Source organism: Nymphaea colorata, chromosome 1 (genome assembly GCF_008831285.2).
Source record: "Nymphaea colorata isolate Beijing-Zhang1983 chromosome 1, ASM883128v2, whole genome shotgun sequence".
NCBI lineage: Eukaryota > Viridiplantae > Streptophyta > Magnoliopsida > Nymphaeales > Nymphaeaceae > Nymphaea > Nymphaea colorata.
In genome coordinates, this window is record NC_045138.2 from 16,581,277 (window position 1) to 16,603,037 (window position 21,761).

A 21,761-nucleotide genomic window follows, 5' to 3' on the forward strand; every position below is an offset into this window, starting at 1 on the left:
AGGAGGTCATTATAGCTTACACGAGCAAGGCTGAGTCACTCCCAAGAGTGATTTTTCTCTTACCAACAAGAATAATCTTATATCTTCATGCCATGGCTCTGTCCACCTTGGACGGATGATTTGTGATTGTTGCTGTTGAGTTGATGTCATGGCTTCCTGTCCCTTGTTCACCCCACAGATTGAATCCTGTTGAAGACAGGAATGGGGCAGACCATATTGTCATGGGTTGAATTGGTCTCCCCTTATTGGATAACCTTCAGGATCGACTAGCAAGAAAGGGTTGAATTGGTCTCCCCTTATTGAACCCGTTTTTCAATGTGAAAATTTTGATCTTGCGTGCTACAAGATGGAACTCACGTTTCCCTTTTAGGTATTTGTTCAGCCACTTTGGAAAAGTTTCACTTTCACATGAAAAATGAAAATGGGTCTCAATTTCTCACATTTTTGTGGAAAAACAAATTCTTACTTTGGATATTGAACTTTATATGTCCTTCAAAGTACCCAATCCTATACCATGAAACCATAACTAAAGGCTGTATTCTGGCAAACAAACCTTGTGTATGCATTCAACATCATGATTTATTTGGAAAGAATGATACCTTAGATCATATCATTTGGATCCAAAAATGAGAATTTCTAGTCTTAAAAATTGGACATGTGGGCAGTGAATATTCTAAGATATTAAGATACATTAATGCTAAAATCATATGTTTTTCAATAGCAAATACATGTAGATCACATCCCTAATGTTTGTTGAATAAAAAATTATCATTGAATTGGGTGGGTGGCTGGGTGCAGTATATTTATAGGTTAAATTTTTATATATTATATTATATATATGTATTTATTATAATCAGGCCAGACCATGTTCGAACTGCAGGCATGGGATGATGGGCCACGGCTTGGGCTGAGACCGAGACCGAGCCCGAGCCCGAGCCCGAGCTAGGCTCCCTGGCCCGACGCCTAGCCCTGTTGAGAATTTGAAATATGATTTTTTATTTAAATGCTTTCTCGTGGCTAACCCAAGCGACTGAATGGGGATATGACCGAACTAAATCTGGCCTCTGGATCCAAGACTGGTGCATCCGGATCCATTTCCCAGAGTGGGGAGCATACATAAGCCGATTCCACCCGCCGGCAACCGCTGCAGAAGGGAGACCGGTTGAAGGGGCGTAGGGGAGAGGAAAGGACCGACGCAGAGTGGAGAGAGAGGAGAGGAGAGAGAGGCCGACGCCTTCTTCCTCTCTTCTCATTTCTCATCTCTCCATTCGGGCTGGTGAAGCAGCTTTCGGATATATGCGCGGCAATTGACGGTTGATTTTACCAGATCTACGCGGGAACTTCGACGGCGATGAACTAACTTTCCCGATCTTACAAGTTAGGCGAAATTGAGGCGGCAATGGGAGAAGAAAGTGTGGAAATGGAGGTGGAATTCCCAAAGGACGAGGTGGCGAATCACGAGGGTTCCTCCAAAGGAAAAGACGAAGAATCGGCAGAGAAAGAAGGAGAAAAAGAAGAATGTTCGTCGGTTGAGGAGGCGGTGAGAACGGAGGAGGACCAACGGAAAGACGCTGAGGCCTTCATTTGCCTGCTGCAACCCTCGGTCTCCGGCTCTGATCCCTTCTATGTCGGCGTTCGGCGTCTCCTTCTCTATAGAAAGGCGTTGTCTGGAAGGGGTAGGCGAAAGGTCTGTCGTCTTATTCTGACGCTGGGTGTCTGGAATGCTTCCATCTTCTTTACGTGATTCGTTGAATTACTTTGTTCCATAATTCATCGCCGCTTTGCTTTGCCGATGACATTGTGATCATATTTAGTAACATTGTGATTGTAAACCGGAGATGTTCATATTAAGGTACAATGTAACTCGGAAAACATGTGTAGGTTCAATTGCGTTTATGTATGAGTAGATTGGTCCTCTTCTTTAGAGGATTCTATACCATTTAAATTTCAATAACAGTTCAAGAAGGCTATGTGCTTTTCAATAACTTGATTCTACAGACCACATCTTTATGGCGATCTTATAACCCTTAAAAAGATTATAGCAATTTAGCATTTTTTTGTACTATCTGCACTAAATATCTAATAGAAAGTTGGTAAGCTCAGTTGCTGTTATAAAATTCTTACATACATATAATTTGATAATTGCATTAGTCTGACCCCCAAATGCCTGGACTTTATTCATAGTTATGTTGCTCTGCTAATTCAATTTTGTATTTATTAATTACTTTTCCAAATTGCTGATTGTTCGTTTTCATTTCGAAGGAATGGAGATGCAACGGCAAGGCGTATGTCGCTTACCGGAATTACATCCGTAGGCCAAGAAATTGGGAAAATATGCAAATGCCAAGCCAAACTAGTACACCAGGAAATAGGTGAGTTAAGAATAAACAACAACTACGTGTGGTTGTCGATGTTAACATTTACCTGCTGATTGTTTTCGAACTCTGAAATCTTCATGTGGAACATGGAGACAAAATTTAGCTCTCTCCCATGTTTACCTGAACGTTTGAGGAGATAGTGAAATGTGTAGTCCCAGAGGCTGAAAATATGTGTGATTTGGACGAACCCAATAAAAACCCTCCTGTTGACAAACTAGCAACTGTGGAAATAAAAAATTTCAGCTTAAATATTTTTGACAACTGCAATCTGATCATTTTTTTCGTGCAAAAGAGGATATGTATTATTATCATGTTAAGATTCATATATCCTAGTACTTGATGATTGTCAACTTTGTTCTGAACCACTTGAACTTTATAAATTTTGGGAATTTCAAAGTCCAGCAATCTTTGATTTCTTTTTCCTTACATATTGAACATAATTTGGAAACTTAAGCTGAAATTTGATTCCGGTGTCATGTAATTTGATGTCATCATTATCACCATCATTATTATCATCGCATGATTAATCTGCCTCATCTGCAGGTAATAGATGGCCCTGAGATTCACATTTCTCTACTTAGTCTACATCTTCTACTCTAATGTCTGATGATTCCATATTTCTCCATATACATCAATGTCTTGGTGGCAGTTTTCTTCTTTCAGTTGCATGATTTCATCTACTGTCCACTTTTTTTTTTTTAAGTCATGTTTGCCTTATTACCATGTAATAACCAATTTCCCAATTTTCAGCATTAGAAAAATGTTGCTTGCCTATATGTTGATGTTTTTTCATTCTGTTTTATCATTGACACATGATTTTTTCTGTCGGGCTCATCAGTGGGCGCTGGGCTTCAACTTCGGGTGTGCATAATACCCTTTACGAGGCAGAGAGCTGGAGCTCCAGCAGGGTATGTAATATGTGTACTAACTAGGCTCTCTCAATAATATATAGGTTCAACCAGTCCCATTTTTTGACTGGATTTTCCCAACTTCTTTTTTTCCTCTCACTCCCTTTATTATTTTTTCATTTTTCCATTTTCAACCATCTTCTCCATGCTATGGTTGATGGGAGAAAAGAGACTTAAAAATCCAGTCCTATTATATTATATTGTTTGTGTGTTTGTGTGTTTGTGTGCATTTGTCTTTGTGTATGTGAAAATATCTTGTAAACTTGAGTGTAACTAAAGCGATCTGATCTCCATGTTTGTGGACTTAATGATAAAAAACCATATATATTTTTTTACATTTGAGACTTGTTTTAGAAGCTTTTGAAAGTCAATTGTTTTAGCTTTTACAAGAACCTATCCAATTTTATGTTGCATCCCATGGTTTTGATATTGCAGGCTTTTGTAAGAAAAGTACTTATGATTGAAATAATTTTGACTAGAGTGGCTTGCATTCAAGTTACACAGTACAGCAATGTCCTTAAATTTGGTTTTGTCATCCTTCTTATGTATCTGAGGGACTATATCCGATATTTTGATCTGTCTATCACAGGACTTGCAAGGACTAAATCCTGCTTTGAGTCACTGTGCAAGTTCCAGTTCAACTTTTAGTGAGTCTGACCATCTTATTCGGTTTGTGGAGCCTGCTTATTCGTTTGTTGGAATGCATTGCATCTTTGACAGCTGCAAAGCTTCAGGTAACTTTGTTATTAGATTGGCTTATAAGAGCTTGTTATTCTGCAAGAGTTTGAATGAACTGAAATAGATTTTTTTATGACAGTCACAGTTGTCAAATTTGGGCATATGAGTTCTGATCTCCTTGCATATGGTGCATCTGATGGAAGCCTGACTGTTTGCACTGTTACTCAGCCTCCTGCCATTCTTCAGCAGCTAAAAGGTCATTCAAAAGACATAACAGGTCTGTCAGGGAGAATGTCGTAACATCTGCTTTCATAGATTACAGAAAAGAAATATTTAATATGTCTTCATTCTTCTCATCTGCTCTGTTGGAGTCTAATGGAACATCCAAGCATGTCTTTGCAACAAATGCATTTTGGGTGTTTTTGTCTATCGATCTTCCTGTACCAACTATGCTGAACATCCACTGTCTGCAGATTTTGATTTTTCATTGAATAATCAGTACATTTGTTCATCGTCATTGGACAAAACTGTAAGGATCTGGGAGATATCGAAAGGTCATTGTGTTCGTGTTATATACGGAGTCTCTTCCCAATTGTGCATCCGCTTTCACCCGGTGAGGATGTTCTGCTAATTATTCTTCATATCTTTTTTTATTAATTTATAAAATCAAGGTTTCTAAAAGTCCTGGTAAAATTTCATCTGTTGAGCTACGAAGGATCACTGTTTGGAAAGTTTTAGATGCTATTTAGACTTTCTACATCATGGGAATAAGTTTTTTGGCCTCCTCTTCTCAATTACTTTGGCATTTCTATGTTTTTTCTTCATGAGATTGAGGTTGTCCCTCCTACCAAGTGTTGTGGTCTGTATTATCATGTCCAAAATCAGATATATGTTCCATAGATATGGAGCATGGTTTGAAAATTTCAACTGTTAGGAGGCACTGGCACTGTTGAATTCAATGTGGGGAACGTTTTGCCCAGATTAGCAGCGGTGGGGAGCACGGGTGGGATGTAGCTGTTGTTTGGATACAGGGTACATAGTGCTGGGACTTGGTGGTGGCACGGCCTAACAGCATCTTAATAGAGGGGGAAGTTGAGGACTATTTGTCAAGGGTCGATATGGATTGGATACTACTTCTGGTTGAGTGGATAGCTCCCCAATACGATCCTTTTTCTTTTTGCCCCTGTTTGTGTCACACAGGGAAACAGATTTCTACATAAAGTGTGCCTGTACAATACATTTCTTGCACTCATGCATCCACTTGTAGAATGGTTAAAGTTTAAACTTTAAACTGTCAATTTTTATGTCATTGGCTGCCTTTCTGGTATTCACATGGCAACTCTTTAAACCACAGTTATGAAGCAAAAATTGTGATCTTGGAGAATGTTAAAATCTTAAAGAGACCTGAAATAGGATCATAGTGCCCTATCTGCTTTGATGGGTTGGTAATGCATTTCTGAACCTTTAGATATTTTTCTTGCAGTAGACCTTTTCACCAAATTCTTTCATTTCTAGATTATTTTCTTAATTATATTTTTTTTGAGTTTATAATATTGAAGAATTATCTTTTAATGTGTTACAGGCCTAATTTATCAAAAATTGGTGATGCAGGTGAACAACAATTTCCTTTCAGTGGGCAATTCTAACAGAGAAATTACTGTAATATTCTCTTTTTGCTTATCAGTTTCAATATTTTCGTATATGGAATTGCTTCAAATTTGTATGGTTTACATATTAGTACCACAACTCAGCATAAAAGGCAGCCATAACGATGTCAACACTCCAGAACAAGTGTATGGGCATGGACATTATCAAAGCTGTGTAGGATGCGGATAGCAATTTGGGCTCAGCCAACTTTGACAAAGTCCAAACCCTTGTCCTTTTCTTTTACTTTCTAAGACTGATCAAGATTCTTTTGCTTTTGCTTGTCAGATTTGGTTGTCGAGTGATCTTGCTGTCTGGTGGCCACCCAACCATTTTGGTTGGAAAACAGCTGGTTTTCATAAATTTAATCATATGCATGTGGTTGGAACACCCAAACTATAAGATTGATAAAAGATCACCAAAGTCAGATGTGTACTAGATTCTATTAAGAGTTCATAAAACAAGTGATTTAGGTTTATTGGTTAATAAGGTCCAATGTATGCATCGAAAAAATTTAGAGTGTTTTTATTTGTATATTTTTGAAATCCTAATCACATCTGGACGGTCAGATTTCAGTTGAAATGACTGCACAGTTACTAGAAGGCCTTAATTTGGATAGCCAAATTTAAAAGCTGTGTGTGTGTGGCCACGTCCCCATATCCATGCTTCTTAAAATTGCTCCATACTTCACCTGTGTGACAGCTCTAAATTCTAAACTTCAAATATTCAACACTGGAGTTGGCTTTTGTTGACGAAAAGGCCAATCCTTTAGCGGTTTCTTAGCGTGTGTGCTGCTGCTCAAGATAGTTACTGCTGATGCAAATTTTTATTCCAGGTGATAAATTTTAGTACAGGGCGAATCATAAGTAAGATTACCTTTGAAAGCGAGATTACTGCAATGGACAATGATCATACAGGACAGCTCATTTTTGCTGGTGATAATCAGGTTGGTCATATTATTCGAAAAGGACTCGTCTTTGGAAAGTTTGTGTAATTTTTGACATAGTTCTTTTAACTGCAATTGATAGGGCTCTGTTCACAGTATGAGCATAGACTCACATACAGGTGCTTTGTCACGGAGTCATCGCAATAGAAGTATCAGCAAAAACAAGTCTCGTATAACAACTGTGCAGTATCGCACATTCTCCTTATTAGCAAGAGGTCCTGTTCTGCTTACATGTTCTCAAGACGGCACCATCTCTTTCTTCAGGTTTAGACTTTTAGTTTACACTTTACATTGATAGTTTAGAGTCTTTAGACACATTACTTTTAAGCTTATGCTTCACCATTACTCATTTTTTCACACTAAAATATAAGAACTTTTCTTGCAGCGTTACGTTGGAAATTAAGGGTTATTTGACTCTACGTTGCTCACTCAAAATACCTCCTCGTACGCATGGAATTCATGCTTCTTTCTGTCCACTGCTGTCCCTTGAGAAAGGGGAATTCATAGGTAACCTGTTGGATACTTAAAAATATTTCAATTATTGTGCTCTTACGTGCATGGGATTGCTATAACGTTCTCTCTTTTTACAGTGTTCCATACTTCTTTCTTGTTGTGACATAGATTGGTAGAGATTGTGCCTTGCCTTCATGGAATCATATGTGAACTATAACTCTTTCAATTAGAAATGTTTTATTATGTAATTAAAAGATAACACAAAGATCTTTTAGTTCACTTTTATACATCTTGCGGATGCTCAGCATTCAATGGCTGCTTCTAATGTTGAAGAAAAAAAAAATGCGAACCTTTTTTCCATTTGGGTCAAAAGAATCGAATATTGTTTGTTCCTTTTAGTTAACGAATTTTCAAGATCTGATGAAGGGGAGGGCCTTGGCTTTCCTCTCAAAGAATTTGGTCATCAATTACAGGGACGATGTAATTTTTTTGTTTATATTGCGAGCAAGCTTTTTTTGGATTATTTTCAGACACAATGGCTGGTGCTCTGTTTCAACATTTTGTCATGATGCTCTGTTTCTATATTTTGTCATTTTTTTAGTACCTTACATGATTGTTGAAAGCACTTATTATTGGTTTTTTCCATGTGAAGTCTCTGGAAGCGAGGATTCATGCGTGTATTTCTACGACTTGACCAAACCAAAACACACCTGTGTGAACAAACTGCAGGCATGCACAATCTAGCTTATTGTACAACTCTGTTGGTGTTTCTGCCACTCCCCTTTGTTGAAATGAAATAAGATGTGATAAAAACTTGTCTGGCTGCAGGGCCATGGATCTCCTGTCATAGGAATTGCTTGGAACCATGGAGAAAACTTGCTAGCTTCATCTGATTCTGAAGGCATGGTTATCGTCTGGAAACGAGCAAAGTCCGGCAAACAGTGACCCAAGCCCCGGCGGTAACAGTGATTGTACAAGTTTTGTTGTGATTTTCCATTTTTGTATATCCTCTGTGAAATTTACTAGATTCGTGTTCATGGCAACAGGAAAAAGAAAAGAAAAAAAAAAGGAAATGAAAGGAAATCATAAAAGAAGGAATTTTTTGTGTATCATATCCATTCTTTTATGAAAGGAAAAGGTCTGTTGATTTTTATTCGGATTTACCACCACCAACTTATAATGTTCCAAGAATAACCACCATCGGGTTAAGGGGGAGGGTGAGTGGATCCATTTCCAAATCTGAACAATGAATACGAATTTCTTTTCTATCCCAAGATTTCCAATATGCAGCCATATGTGCTCTTAAGTTGCCAGATAAGTGCGGCTGTGCTTAGACTGAAATGGTTAAAGTATCTGATATCCAGACCTAGGATTGGGGATGTCAACGGATTGACCTCAGATTAAATATAGTTGTTACCATATTGTGACTGCTGCTTAATTGGAGAGGGGGACAGATTTTGTTGAAATATTTATAAAAAAAGGTCTATGAATATATTCGAATTTTTTCTTGTAAACGGTTTAATATGCCGAAAATATGATATTTATTAGAGTTGGTAACGCAAATTTTATACCATGTCTACATTTGATTACCATGTCGAATCCAATTACTTGAATTCGGAATCAAAATTGAATGGCGCAATATATAAACCGGCATCTCTATCGAACTTCGAAGATGCGAGCCTGCTTGTTTATTTCCTCCTGTAAGAGAACAGCAAAATTCGTGTCTAATTGAAGCCTATTGTCGGTTCGAATCAGACCTGGAAGCTGTTAAGAAATCTAAAACAATAGTGGTTCTATGAGCATCCATCTTCCTTGCATGCCTAGTCCCATAGGCTCTGATTTGTTTCCACGCAAACGGGACAGAGTCGCAGCCAGAAACAGGTAGAAGGTTTCGTGAGAGGTACACAAATATGTAAACTTAGAGTCATTAGTGAGCAGCAATACCAATATACGCAGTTCATTTCACACGAGCCAACCCTGAACTTTCCTTTTTCCCACTTAAAAGATCCCTCATATTTTTATGTTCGTTTCTCTTGAAACTTACATGCAATATGAGAATCTTGGATGGAAAATTATTTAGGAGGGGATTTTCGAATTTACACATCCATCCCCTGTTTTCTGGGGTTTCACAAGCACATCACTAACAATTTAAAATTGTTCATCGATACTATATTTTAGACAATTTATTGTCTGAATAATTGGCATAAATGTCGGTAAAAATAGTTAAATAGGACAACCTTAAGTAGAATAGAAGTTTTTTAGTAAGATAAACTCATTTTACAGGATTGGTATAGATGAAATGAAAATGGATGGGTTTATCAGTTGCAATAGTGGAGGAACAAATTTGTTAACTACCTAAGACAAATTACGGATAAATTTTGAAAAATGCCCTGTTTACTTCTGAATCGAATGCATATTTGGTGTGGACAAATACGCCAGGTATGAATCAGAATCGTAAAACACATTACCAGATGACTTTGCATGCATAATCCAGATGGAATCATGCTCGTCGAGAGTTATGAACGACTAGATGAATGAAGACATTGAAGCGTAGTTGGCAAACCCATGACTCGGAGTCGAATCGACAGATGACAAGATCATTGGGATACTGATATGCAAGCTAAAGTATTGGGAGAACATTATCTTAAGGCACCGAAAGCAACCCTAAACTCTGGGAGGATAAAAAAAATGGGGGAAAACTTCAGCCTTCACTCAAGTGGTGGGAAAAGCCTCCCACTCACCCAAAAATACCAAACTTTGCCATTCTACACTACAGCTTGAACTTTATATAGTTAACCCTTAGAATGCATCTGGTCGAAGGTATCCTAGATTTTTCATTTCACAAATATGGTGAGTTAAGTGGTATGGTTTTTAATATTGTTTCAGAAAGAAAGGAAAAGCAGGCATGATTTTATTTGTCAAAGTCCACATATGTAGCAACTTCTTGATTGCGGTTAGGTGTTATGACCACCATGTAAGTTGATTTGTGTGTGTGTGTGTGTATATATATATATATACACACACACAAATATATATTTATATATTTATATTTATACATATAGAGAGAGCAAAATTGACAGAGTCATCCAGCTCATTCATGTGGCATGTTCAATCTATCGTAATGGACGATTGAAAGAAAAACAAGGAGAAAAAAAATGATGGGCATTTTTGTTATCTAACCTTTCATCCATATAATTTTGGTCCTTTCAATCACACATCCGTGGTCGGATTATAAGAAAAAATAGCTAAGTGATGTTCCTCATTGTAAGTTGGATCCTGCAATTCTTTTTAAACAAGGTTAAAACCATGTGATCAATAATTAAAATCTTACTTTCTCAACTATCTTCCCTCATACAAGGCACATACTTTCTTAATATGTTTATTTCAGGATCCCGCACAAGATCTGTTGTGGTTTTAGGGAATGACCCTTTCTCCGTAAAGTTTCCCAATTTATTAGCAATTTTCTCGTTATTTTCTATCTCTACTCTTCCTCGACAGTCTCATTGTATCCACCTTCAGGTTATAGACTATAGAAATAGTTAACAAAAACTCCCAGTCTTTGTCTATAAAACAGTTCTAAGACAATTTCATCGAAGGCCATAATTTATGCATGACTAGAGATGATTTTGGAAACTAAATGTCATACTTTTATAGGAGTCCTTAATTTTATTTTGGGAAAACTAATTGAACTGTTGTCATTTCCCTATTGAAAATCAGAAGAATCAACAGAGTTTTTTTCATTTGCAAATATAATATTATGAAGGTCGGATGATGAACTGTTCAAACTTTTTTGGGTTTGTAAAACCTTAGCTGTACGTTAAGAAAAGTTTATTTTTACATCAATTTCTAGATTTTTTTGGTATATATAAAGATAACATGCATGTAGCTTCACTAAAAAAAAATTATTAACAACTCATGTCTTATCTATTAAAGTATGGTTAAGTGGTAAAATATTATTTCTAAACAATGCCCTCTAACTTTAGATTATTGGGACCATGATGGACAGAAGAATGAATGTGCCCAAACATTCAAGAAGGATGTGGCAAATTTCAAAAATTGCTAAAGAAGTGGGTCAGGGTGGTGAAGTTAATGGAAAAGGTTACCACCTGACAAGAAATGAAATTTATTGCAGTTGTATACAACTCTCGTAATATTTTTTGGGTCATTAATTGATTGATCAGATCGAGGCCGCGGATTTAATAGTATTTCTTAACACGAAATTTCTTAATTTTAAAGCGAACAAACAACCATAGTGAATTGAAACTTAAATTGGTTTTCTGAAACAACTGAGAATAGCTTTCGAAAAGTCTAACTTTCTCAGCCCGTCTTTACTACATCGGTAGCTCTCTATAATCAAAGTGAAGGATGGATTCAGAAAACTTCAATAAGAGAAGGTTGGATGTGGTAAATTGTTAATAAGATGGAGTTATTCAGGGAAAAATTATAATTTATTTACCATGTTTTTTATTGTTATAATAGTTCTTGATTAATTATTTTCACTGTGGAAGGCTAACCAGAGTTGGCTGCTTTAGTGGATGGTTACAATTATGAAACAAACTATTGCAAATTTGACAATCTCACTGGAAAAAAACAAGAAGTGAATGCAAGTGTTATCTTCAAATTCATGCCTGATCTGTTGCAAGTTAAATTCGCCTTGTCCTAGTTTTTAAGGTCAAATTCGTCAATTGGAACTACTTCTCCAACTCAGCTATCTTTTAAAAAGGAGAGAAAGAAATGTGTTAATAAAATGATGTTACTCTAAGTACATGATTACATTAAGTTGGTAAGCAAGATTAAAGCAAGAACATGTTAGAATTTCCCCCAAAAGGCAAATATCATGAATTGATTTGCTAATAGCAACAAGGATGAGCTTTCTCATGATGTTTCCCTCCTAAGGTTTAGTACATGGGAGATTGGACTCCATGACGGGTCCCCTACCACTAGGGGAGCCAAAAATTTTAACTGGTGGGGCACTGGTTCAATAATCTTAATGTTTTAAGGGGCACGTGAGGCTGGTGTGGGCAACTGCCCACACTAGCCACCATGTGGCTCCGCCACTGCCATCTACTATACTAACCACAGCCCGAGCCAATGAAGTAGTCCCTTTGGGAAATCTTTGATAAGAAGTGCCGTGTCATAAAGCCATCTCTCTGTCTCTCCTGGACATCCTGATCTAAAAAACAATTAATTAAACCAAAAAATGGTTTTGTCAGCCGTCGTCCTGCCCTTTTAGCAACTCTTCAATCCGCATATGAAAAGCAATCTTGTCTCTTTGAGAGAGAGAGAGAGAGCAATAGTTATTATAGTAGCCAAATCCAGCCAACAACTCCAGTAGTTAGGAACTTAAATGCTGTCAACTATAGAAAAATACAGTTATCAAGAAGAATCCACTAATAAATTGTCTACCTAAACAATTAATACTATCAGTAAATGCACATTCGATCCATGTGCAATTAATGCAGCCGCTACCCAATCTTTCTTTACCTTTTCGAATTCTCTCTCTCTCTCTCTCTCTCTCTCTCTCTATATATATATATATATATATATATATATATAATCAAATAATGAAAAAATGGAAGACTACCTTCCACAGAAGTCTTGCTTCATATGAATCATTTATTGTTTTCATACAGTAAAGTTGACTTTAACATGGTTTTCGAAGTTATCTTTAAATGCTTCCATGTTGATGAACAGCAAACTGTTATATTTGTTTATTGTATCAATCTTTCGATGCACTCAAAGGTGAAATAAACCAACTGGCATGTCAAAAAAAGAAACCCGCGAAACATCCATGGCATTTTCATAAACAATGACCGGTTAAAGTAACAGCTTAAAATCCATACCAATGTCAATATATATATATATATATATATAACCACATGCATACACAAAATTTGTGGCGATAGAGCAAACGCTCTAAAGGACAATAGATAAGAAATTGAAACGACATATATATAAGCATCACATCGCCTCTTGAATGGCAGTTGCAAACAATGGAGGTAGGGCTAGCAGATAATGTTGCCACATGGTTTCAAGGATGAACCTTACTGCATGTGTTCCAGATCGCTCCTGCTTATCTGGAGGATATGCTCAAACTTTTCTTCATCATACCAAGAAGATAAGGAGCTCGACATCGGCAGCTAAAACACGGAACAAGTTCCAGAAAAAATTGCAACAAAAGCATGGCCCTCCACTAAACCGATAAGGTCTCCATGCAACCTGGACAGTTTATGTCACTATATATTTATATAATGTCTTATTTATACAGTGGCAAAGCAAATCTTTAATTAACACTTCAAGTAACACTGAAAAACACATAATAATGACAAATGCTGGATGAATATACATATATATATATATATATATATATATATATATATATACATGTCTAATCAAGGCCCGATGCATTATATGGAGAAGGTGTGATTAAACATGTTTATGGACTGATGCAATGCTTCAAGTGAGTGTGATTAAATATATATCCAAATGCATTGCATTGAATGGTGTGCTGTGAGAGGCTCAAGGATTTATCTGTCCAAACTTGTAGAGAGAATAGATTTTGGCTATCTACGGTCGCTCACTGGGCATTTTTCCAAAACAGTCCATCTAAAGCAGATGAATAGTTGAGAGAAAAACAATGAGAAACATATGTAAAGTAATAATAGTATATGACTAAAATGTCTATCATTTTTTCTCCTTCATTTTCTCATACTCATTCATTATGTTAGATCAGACAACCTTAGTTAAATGGCTAAGTGACTTTGAAAAGTTAGAGCTACCATTCAGTTAATATATATATATATATATATATATAATTGAGCTTGCACTTGCACTTGTCCACCAATATAAGAAATAGAAAGGAGGAAGTTTTGGGGTGGCTGCTTTATCCAATGAAAATTGGGATGACAGGTTGACATGATTTGATAGGTATAGTGACATAAAGGTCGATCATGTGAAGTTGGATTATGAAGTATTTGAGTCAAAGTGTTAGACAAGGACCTAACTAGCTGGTTAGTGGTAGCGCCTATAAAGATAAGATTGTTGGGGTTGCAACCCCAAGCCACTAGCCCCACTTGCCTTCCTATCCAAGAGACATGGACATATCACATAATAATTATTTGTCCCCATGCACCACAAAGTTTGTGGCTTACGTATGAGGTCAATATCAATAACTGTATATATATGTTCGTATTCATATGTGGTGCATGAGAACTATGAACAGTTGTGACAGTTGAGATTCGGTAAAAGCTTATGTACAATACAACGTACACTTGGTCGCTAGCCTGAGCCATGATCAATGTTTGACGAATCGGCCAGGTTGCTGACTCAGTTAGATATGACACCGTTATATATATATATATATATATATATATATATATATATATATATATATATATATATATATATATATATGCATGACAAGTATAACACCCCAAATATTTAGTTCCGTATCGAAGATTGCAAGAGATCTTCAAGTGCTTATAAAGGGGGTTTCTGAATAGATGGTTGTCTTGGTTTCTAGCCTTTTTCGGGTTAGAACCAAAGCTGCTAGGGAGCGAGTTGGGATCCATCGAACCAAGGGCCCGAGCCCAAGAGTAGGTCGGGTTGTCACAACAAGTGGCACATTTGGAAAGAGGTGGCATAGATTCAATCAGAATCAGCTGATTTCTACAACACTGATGGCGAGATTTTAGCTTGCCAAACTTTTTAGCTGAGTAGTCCTTATTTATACGGTTGATTTGAGAGGGATGGATTTAAATATATATTTTTTTTGGCATTGTGCAACTTTGATGTTTCAATTTTATATGAATTTTAGAAAAGAATAATTTAATAATTGATGTTTATCGACTCAACCATATGGATCACACTTATCCAGTCAAATTTCATTAAGATAACTATTAAGAAGAATAAGTATTGGTATGATAAGGCTTTGGTGAATCCCAACTAAAGGGCTGGATAATGCGTGCTGGTAAAAGGAAAACTTTAATGATAATGATATGCTAGAAAGTAAGGTCTCAAGTTATCCTTGACAAAAGATTAATTCATTGAAATTTAAAATGACAAATATGGCTGAACTTCTCACATTAACTGATCTGATGTAAAGAGAACTATGTGAATCATAGGATATAAACAGTTCAGATTTGGGTCAGATCTAGCTTTTGACAAATTTAACTTAATTGTGCTCTTTGTAATCGGATTTTGAGGTTCAGATCATATTTTCAAAACCGAATTCAGATTGAGCTACCTAATTAACATCCCATATTTCTATGTAATTAGGTTAAATTTTTAGCATGTCGCATATAGATACATACATACATACATATATATATATATATCAGATCCGAATTCGGAGAGAATTAATTTGATTAGAAACTGGATCCAAATTTTTAACCAGATTCTGCAGAAGGGTTTCAAATTTGGAGCAATAATCCGATAGATTTGATCAGTTACATGATCACCAGTGAATTATGGAGTTCAACCTTTTCTCTTTTTAGTGTATGAAATTTTTTCTTTTTTAATTCTCAATTGGTAAAATAGGGTTCACACTTATACTAGGGCCTGAATTGACCACGTCAAATCAATCTCAAACATCCCCACAAGGTGGATGAAGTTGCTATTGGCTATAGAGGTTGCGCCTCCAAGAAGCAAAGAACAAAAATTATGAACCATAAAGTTTATCCTTTGTAGTTGGGATAAGGCTCTATAGTAATGGTGATATGATGCTTAGCATTTTTTATGTATACGCCATAAAATATTGCTTTGAGCTTCAGTTTTTTTTCATGATCCCGATTGTTTCACTAGAAAAATAGGAAGAAGAAATTTCTTAGTATTATAATTAAATGTCACATCATATAAGGAAGAATTGAAATCATCTTGAGCTTCATCCAATCACAGCTACTCGATGCATTGAATCAGTGTACTGTAAAAGGCCGCAAGAAAAGAACCCAAAGAGAGAAATCCACAAATCCTTGTATAAAATATGAATATGACCATAATAAGTGTATAAAATGTTTTATGCTATAAATGTTGCAACAACAACACGCTACATGTACAATAGGCAATTAAAATATGGACTTGTGTAAAAAAAATTATGTCTCTTCACCATTATTGAAACCACCAATGTCATATTTCACTCCACAAGAAACCAATGAGCGAGCTTGGAGCCAACAGATCCACATGGCTCATGGAAGGTCAGCCCACTTTTAGTGAACCCTGTTCCAGATGACGACCCCATCAAACAAGGAGCTTGTTCTGTTCAAGTAAAAAGAGTCCAATAATTTGATCAAGCAAGCAGCCATTGGCACACTGAACTAATAATACCCACCATTTTCCATTAAGGACAAGCTCTTGAAGATGCATGTGAAGCCACAAACAGCCCACACCAAGGGTGTGCCAGATCTTGTCCTGGCTCAACCAGCTGGACCTGCCCTGCAACTAAACCAAATGAAGTTGGGGAGCACTAATAAAAAATTCATGCCATTATTGGATCAATGTTCTGATCATGGAGTAGCCATGTGGGTTTCGACAGTCGGCCATTTGGTTCTTAGATTCTTTCGAATCGTTAGACTGGAGGCGTCAAAATTGAAGAAGGTCAAGAGTTCAATACCCACCTAAGTTGGCGGATATCTGGTAAAAGGTTCGCCTTTATTGATCTCAGGCCGCGATCAAGGGAAAGGCAAAGGAGAAGAGAAGTGGTTAAGTTAGTAACCATCCCCAAGAGCCATGCAAGAGGAACCTTAAGACCAAAAGCTAATGGGCTGTGTTTGTGTCCCATCAAAGATCACATTCACAAAGAGTGCATCTTCTTTAAGGAACAATGGAGGCAGAAGGGGACAAAGTTCATTTTGTCCCCTTCCATGGTGTAGGGTGCAGTCATTTCACAGGCTCAACTTGTGTCCCAATCTTTGCGGGAATCTGCCAAGTTGAAACCCTAGCCAATTCAAGGATGCCATGTGTCAACTTTTGCTATTTAAACAAATATTTTTAAATTGTTTTTATATGTTTTTTAAAAATAATTTTATTTTATTTTTTATCTGTTTACGAAGTAAGTTTACCAATTTGATTCTATATTGTAGTCATTAGAGGAAATAACGTTACTCTTGAGTCCCATTTTGATTGAAGTGGCTATAGAGTCTGTGTTCATTGACAAAATCTAAGAAAAATGGTCTTCAAATTATTGGGGAGATCATGTCCACGGCACCTTGATTGGCGCTGCAAAATGCAATTGTTGTTAACATAAGATTTGGATTTGCCGATCCAGAAGCTGTTCATACATTCATTAAATTCCACCCGGATCAGTATCTGATCCAAATGCGGTGCGGTTTCTAAACTTTCCCTCAGATCCAGCGATAATGTCTGTGTTTTAGTGACGATTCGGCGACCGAAACGGAGAGAGCGATTCCCGATCCGGGACGAGCACAGGGATCGGAGTCCGACTCTCCCTCTCACTAACGGCGCCGTCGATTATGGCGGGTGTGGCGCGCGGGGACTACCTAACGGCCCCGTCCCGCGCCGTTAAATTTGGGGATGGCGCTGGCGCCAATCAGGGCGGATCTCCCGCGCTCTTCCCCACGTCTGCAATCATGCGGTCATTTTCTCTCCCCACTTGCGCGCCTTCCTCCATGTGGGCCCCGCGCACCCTGAATCCCTCTCTCTCTCTCTCTCTCTCTCTCTCTTCTTATTAGGGTTTGCGATGCGTTTTTTCAATCTGCCGAAAGTGCCCCTGCCTCCTGCTTTCATGACAATTCTCATCGGATCTGGATTTAGAAAACCTAACCTCGGACCCAGACGGAACCATAAAGATCAGGTACAGATAATACCCATTATGAAGGACCCGACCCGGCGTAATAGGGACCTGGTCAGCGACTTGAACTCGGTAGAGGATCCGAATCAGGTCCGTACCACTGGTGCTGTCTGATCTGACAGCGGGTCCATTGTTTCCATCAAAAAATGCCGGATCCGAGATCTTCTTGGTTTGTTTCATTGTCGTAAAATGGATCCCTTCGGTCGCCAAGTTTGATGCTGGAGTCCCCGACGGAAAATGTCAGATGGTTCAGGTCCGGATCCAGTTATTAAGAATCCCCATGTTGTTGGACCTGTATCTGGACCCACATGACTCGCGCCCCGGAATATTACAATTCGTGCAGTATATTTTTTTCAAGAAAAGGATTCCAATTTCTAATCGGGTCGGAGTTTGGACCAAGCAGACCGTGTTATAATGCGCAACCGATTGTCAGATGTGGGTCCAAGCCAAGTAACCCTTAGACCCGACCCGAAGGCGACATCGAAGGAACCGTACACGTCTTTCATGTGGGACCAAGAGCACCCGATCCAAGGGTTTTAGACGTCTTGCTTCTTTTTCAGAAGGCTTTTCTAATAAATTGGAGTTCGTTCGTATCATGAAGCAATATGTTACGTCCACGCATGCATAGAGAGGGTTCTCTCTCTCATTTATTACTCAATATTTTTTTTTGGTGATAATAAAAACTAAAACCATGGGAATGAATTGTAGTTGCATATTATATCATTTGCAATAGTTTTTAGAATTGTATATGATAATAATTTTAGTTGAGTTGGTTTCTGAAAAAGTTATAATATTTGTTGTTGAGCCATCCTTTCTATCTTTGTACTTTACAGTTTAAAAAGCAATGCATAGTTTACATGTTAATATCTGAAGCAAAGTTACAAGTAGTTTTTATATGACACCAAGCGATGACATTAAATCTTATTTTATGACTTAACAGCTTAAATTTATGCCGTGTTGGTTTTTTAAGATGCTTTGTTAATGTAACTAATGAGAAGCTTAATTTGGTTGTCAAAATAATAAATTGTGACTTTATTTAAAGTTTTGGAAGGCTGGCAATTTGCTTAACGTGCACGACCCTATACAATTAAAAAACATACATTTAATGTATGATTTTTTAATAATTAAGTCTGCATTTTGCAAAACATAAAGTTAAACAATTTAAGCTTTTAGTGGACTTAATCTGTCTAAACTTCAAACCTGGCTTGCTAGCCCCGTTCATTGGGGGCAGTCCATTTGGACAAGCTTAGTTCGATCGGGGTCAAGTCGAAGAGGCCTTGACCCAGAATTTAGGCTCAGTTTGAGTTATATATGTAACGTCACGCTTCGAAAAGTTTAATCTCCTACATAAGATCGTGAAGAATCCTAGAAGACTTAAGTGAAACTATTTTTCCAGTTTGAACCAAAACGGCCATGTTGAGATCCATCAAACCAAACCTAGTGTAAGAGTAGGTCGGGTTGTGACAGTGATATTATAGACAATTCAACACTTGTTCTTTCCTTGAATATATATATATATATATATATATATATATATATATATATATATATATATATATATATATATATATATATATATAAAGCATAAATTGGACCCATAAGTTTTTTGCTTTTTTTTTTTGGGTGATGTGATTTGTATTAAATGAAAATGTCATTTTTTGCTTCTAACACAAGACCTGCAACAAAATAATGTGGATGTATAACATAGGAAGAACGTATTTATGCTCGAGTTTACAATAATTACCTTGCGTGTAATGCCCAAGCATGTCCGGTCCATAACTGCTTTCGTTAGGCCCCATTTGTCGGCCTCAAATAAATCCCTGGCTATGTTTTTCTTCTCAAATTTGACTTAGGGGTCTTCATTATTATGCTAAATTCGATTACGTAGTCCTAACATTGTATGTGTTTTTTTTTTGTTCATATATGGTAAACCAATAATTTAGATTGCACTAAAACTTAAAAGAAAAAAACAAAAGCGCCATACTTTCCCATTATTATATTCAATCAGGGAGCAAGCTTTATACTGTACAACACTGTTAAATACGTCAACATTTAACAGGTTCATAAATTATGTCAAAACGTACAAGCAATTATATTTGTCGCTGACATAAAATTAAGCGTGATATATATATATATATATATAACAAATCCTCACCATTTTGACCTCCATCCAGTCACAACATTAAACAATCTGATGCGAAATATATATATACAACATTAAAGAAATTTTCCGTCAAAATTTGGTTGGAGAAATATATATATACAACATTAAACAATCTGATGGGAAAGGTTGAAGAAATATATATATACAATGTCACATAGCCGTCTCGCAAAAGCTATCGTCTGAAACTTATGAACGATTGAGAGTAAAAACATAGAAAAAAAATGTGAAGTGATAATAGATGACAAAAATATTTATTATTTATTTATTTTTTATTGCAACCATCTATCATATTAAATTGGACGGTCTTGATTAAATGGTTATATATATATATATACCTTTCGTATGTATGTACGTGGGTGCACGCATCTCTTACCATAAATCCAAAGGCCAATTTTTAAATATAGACAGATATGGGCTGATCTGATGCGGCCAATTCTGCCAGCTACCACCAGTCGACATATATTTAAATAAAATAAAAGTACAATTAAAAATACTAAATACCGATGCGGCCGATGCATATCTCTCCTTGAGAATTCTGAAAAACACTGACAGCATTGCATTGGTCCAAGAAAAACTTATTAAACTTACGAAATTTTCAAAGCCATTTATTTTATATCAAAATAACAACGTAAATTGAACTGGTAAAGTTTCTGCCCGAACTTCATATTATCTTTAAGAAATAGCAAAAATATTTGCATTTTTGTCTTTACATGTATAAATATGCGCAGGACCTTAGTTTAGCGATCCGAGACGTAAGTTTTTCAAAAAGATAAATACAATGCTCACTGTCTGAACACCCCAGACTGCGGCGTGCTTTTCCATGGTCAAAAGTGTTTGAACTTTGACTCACTCTCAAACATATGGACCCACATATCCAGATCCAAAACCATGGTCCTTCACTTTTAACTATGGCAAAATCAAAGTGGATTATTTGGTTTTGAACGGGCCAAAGAAGTCCATACCCAAAAAACAATCTTAAAACTTTTTAGGGCCGTTTGGCAACAGTAACATATTGTCGCTCGCTCTTATGTCTCAAAAAGCATCGTACATTTCCATAAATCTACTTGATTTTTTAGGTATACTTATTGGATAATAACAGCATATCACAGTTTTACGAATTTATCCAAAAAAATTGATATAAGTTAATGTAACAAATCCTCAATCCTTGAATTCTAAAATAATGTGTTTGATAGGAAGAACATCGTGTTGTTAGAACAAATGTTCTTAAAAGACATGTTGGAAGAATATTATGTTTTTTCTTTATTTCTGCTGCAGACCTGGCTACCAGATGATCACCCTCAGCTTTTATGAATTTACGTTTTTCTTTATTTGTAAAATATAATTTGATTTTAAAACAATCTCACCTACCCTCATATAGTTTGATGGATACTAAATGCGCCCCATAACAAGGAGAATCCAGCTTCAAAAAAGCCAGAAAACCGGGATATTATGGGGCTATTAATGTTGTGTTATGCTGTATAAAATATGAGATGGTGTTCCATACAAGTGCAGCAAGAACACTATGTTCTTCTTATCAAACAATCGGCCTTCAACAAATACATTTTCGTTCAGTTTGTGCACGAAATTGACGCTCACAAAAGCCGAACAACGTGTGCGCTTCTACCCTCCTTTTGGATGTACTGTCAAAAGCAGATTATTTGAGCCCCTGGTTTTCCATGGTGCTGGAACAAGACGGTGTGGCATCAAGAAAGTTGGCCCACGGGTGGTGAAAAAGGTTGATGCCGCCATGCTTAAAGCTGAAGGATTGTGGTAGGTAATCCAACAG

The 21,761-nt window shown here is 36.8% G+C and overlaps 1 protein-coding gene across 1 annotated transcript; it reads left to right on the forward strand.

The window, feature by feature from the left end:
- Positions 1 to 1,131: 1,131 nt before the first annotated feature.
- LOC116246044 (uncharacterized) lies at positions 1,132 to 8,160 on the forward strand. The gene is made up of 12 exons (XM_031617729.2): positions 1,132 to 1,687; positions 2,263 to 2,372; positions 3,217 to 3,286; positions 3,876 to 4,020; positions 4,104 to 4,241; positions 4,438 to 4,577; positions 5,576 to 5,623; positions 6,444 to 6,554; positions 6,637 to 6,818; positions 6,940 to 7,061; positions 7,660 to 7,736; positions 7,836 to 8,160. The coding sequence occupies exons 1-12, from the start codon at positions 1,400 to 1,402 to the stop codon at positions 7,950 to 7,952; spliced, it is 1,548 nt and encodes a 515-aa protein (XP_031473589.1). The 5' UTR covers positions 1,132 to 1,399; the 3' UTR covers positions 7,953 to 8,160.
- Positions 8,161 to 21,761: the final 13,601 nt, after the last annotated feature.

Coding starts and splice junctions, on each gene's coding strand:
- LOC116246044 (XM_031617729.2), top strand. CDS start 1,400: ATGGGAGAAGAAAGTGTGGAAATGGAGGTGGAATTCCCAAAGGACGAG. Junction 2,373..3,216: donor ACTAGTACACCAGGAAATAG/GTGAGTTAAGAA, acceptor CGGGCTCATCAG/TGGGCGCTGGGCTTCAACTT. Junction 4,242..4,437: donor TCATTCAAAAGACATAACAG/GTCTGTCAGGGA, acceptor CACTGTCTGCAG/ATTTTGATTTTTCATTGAAT.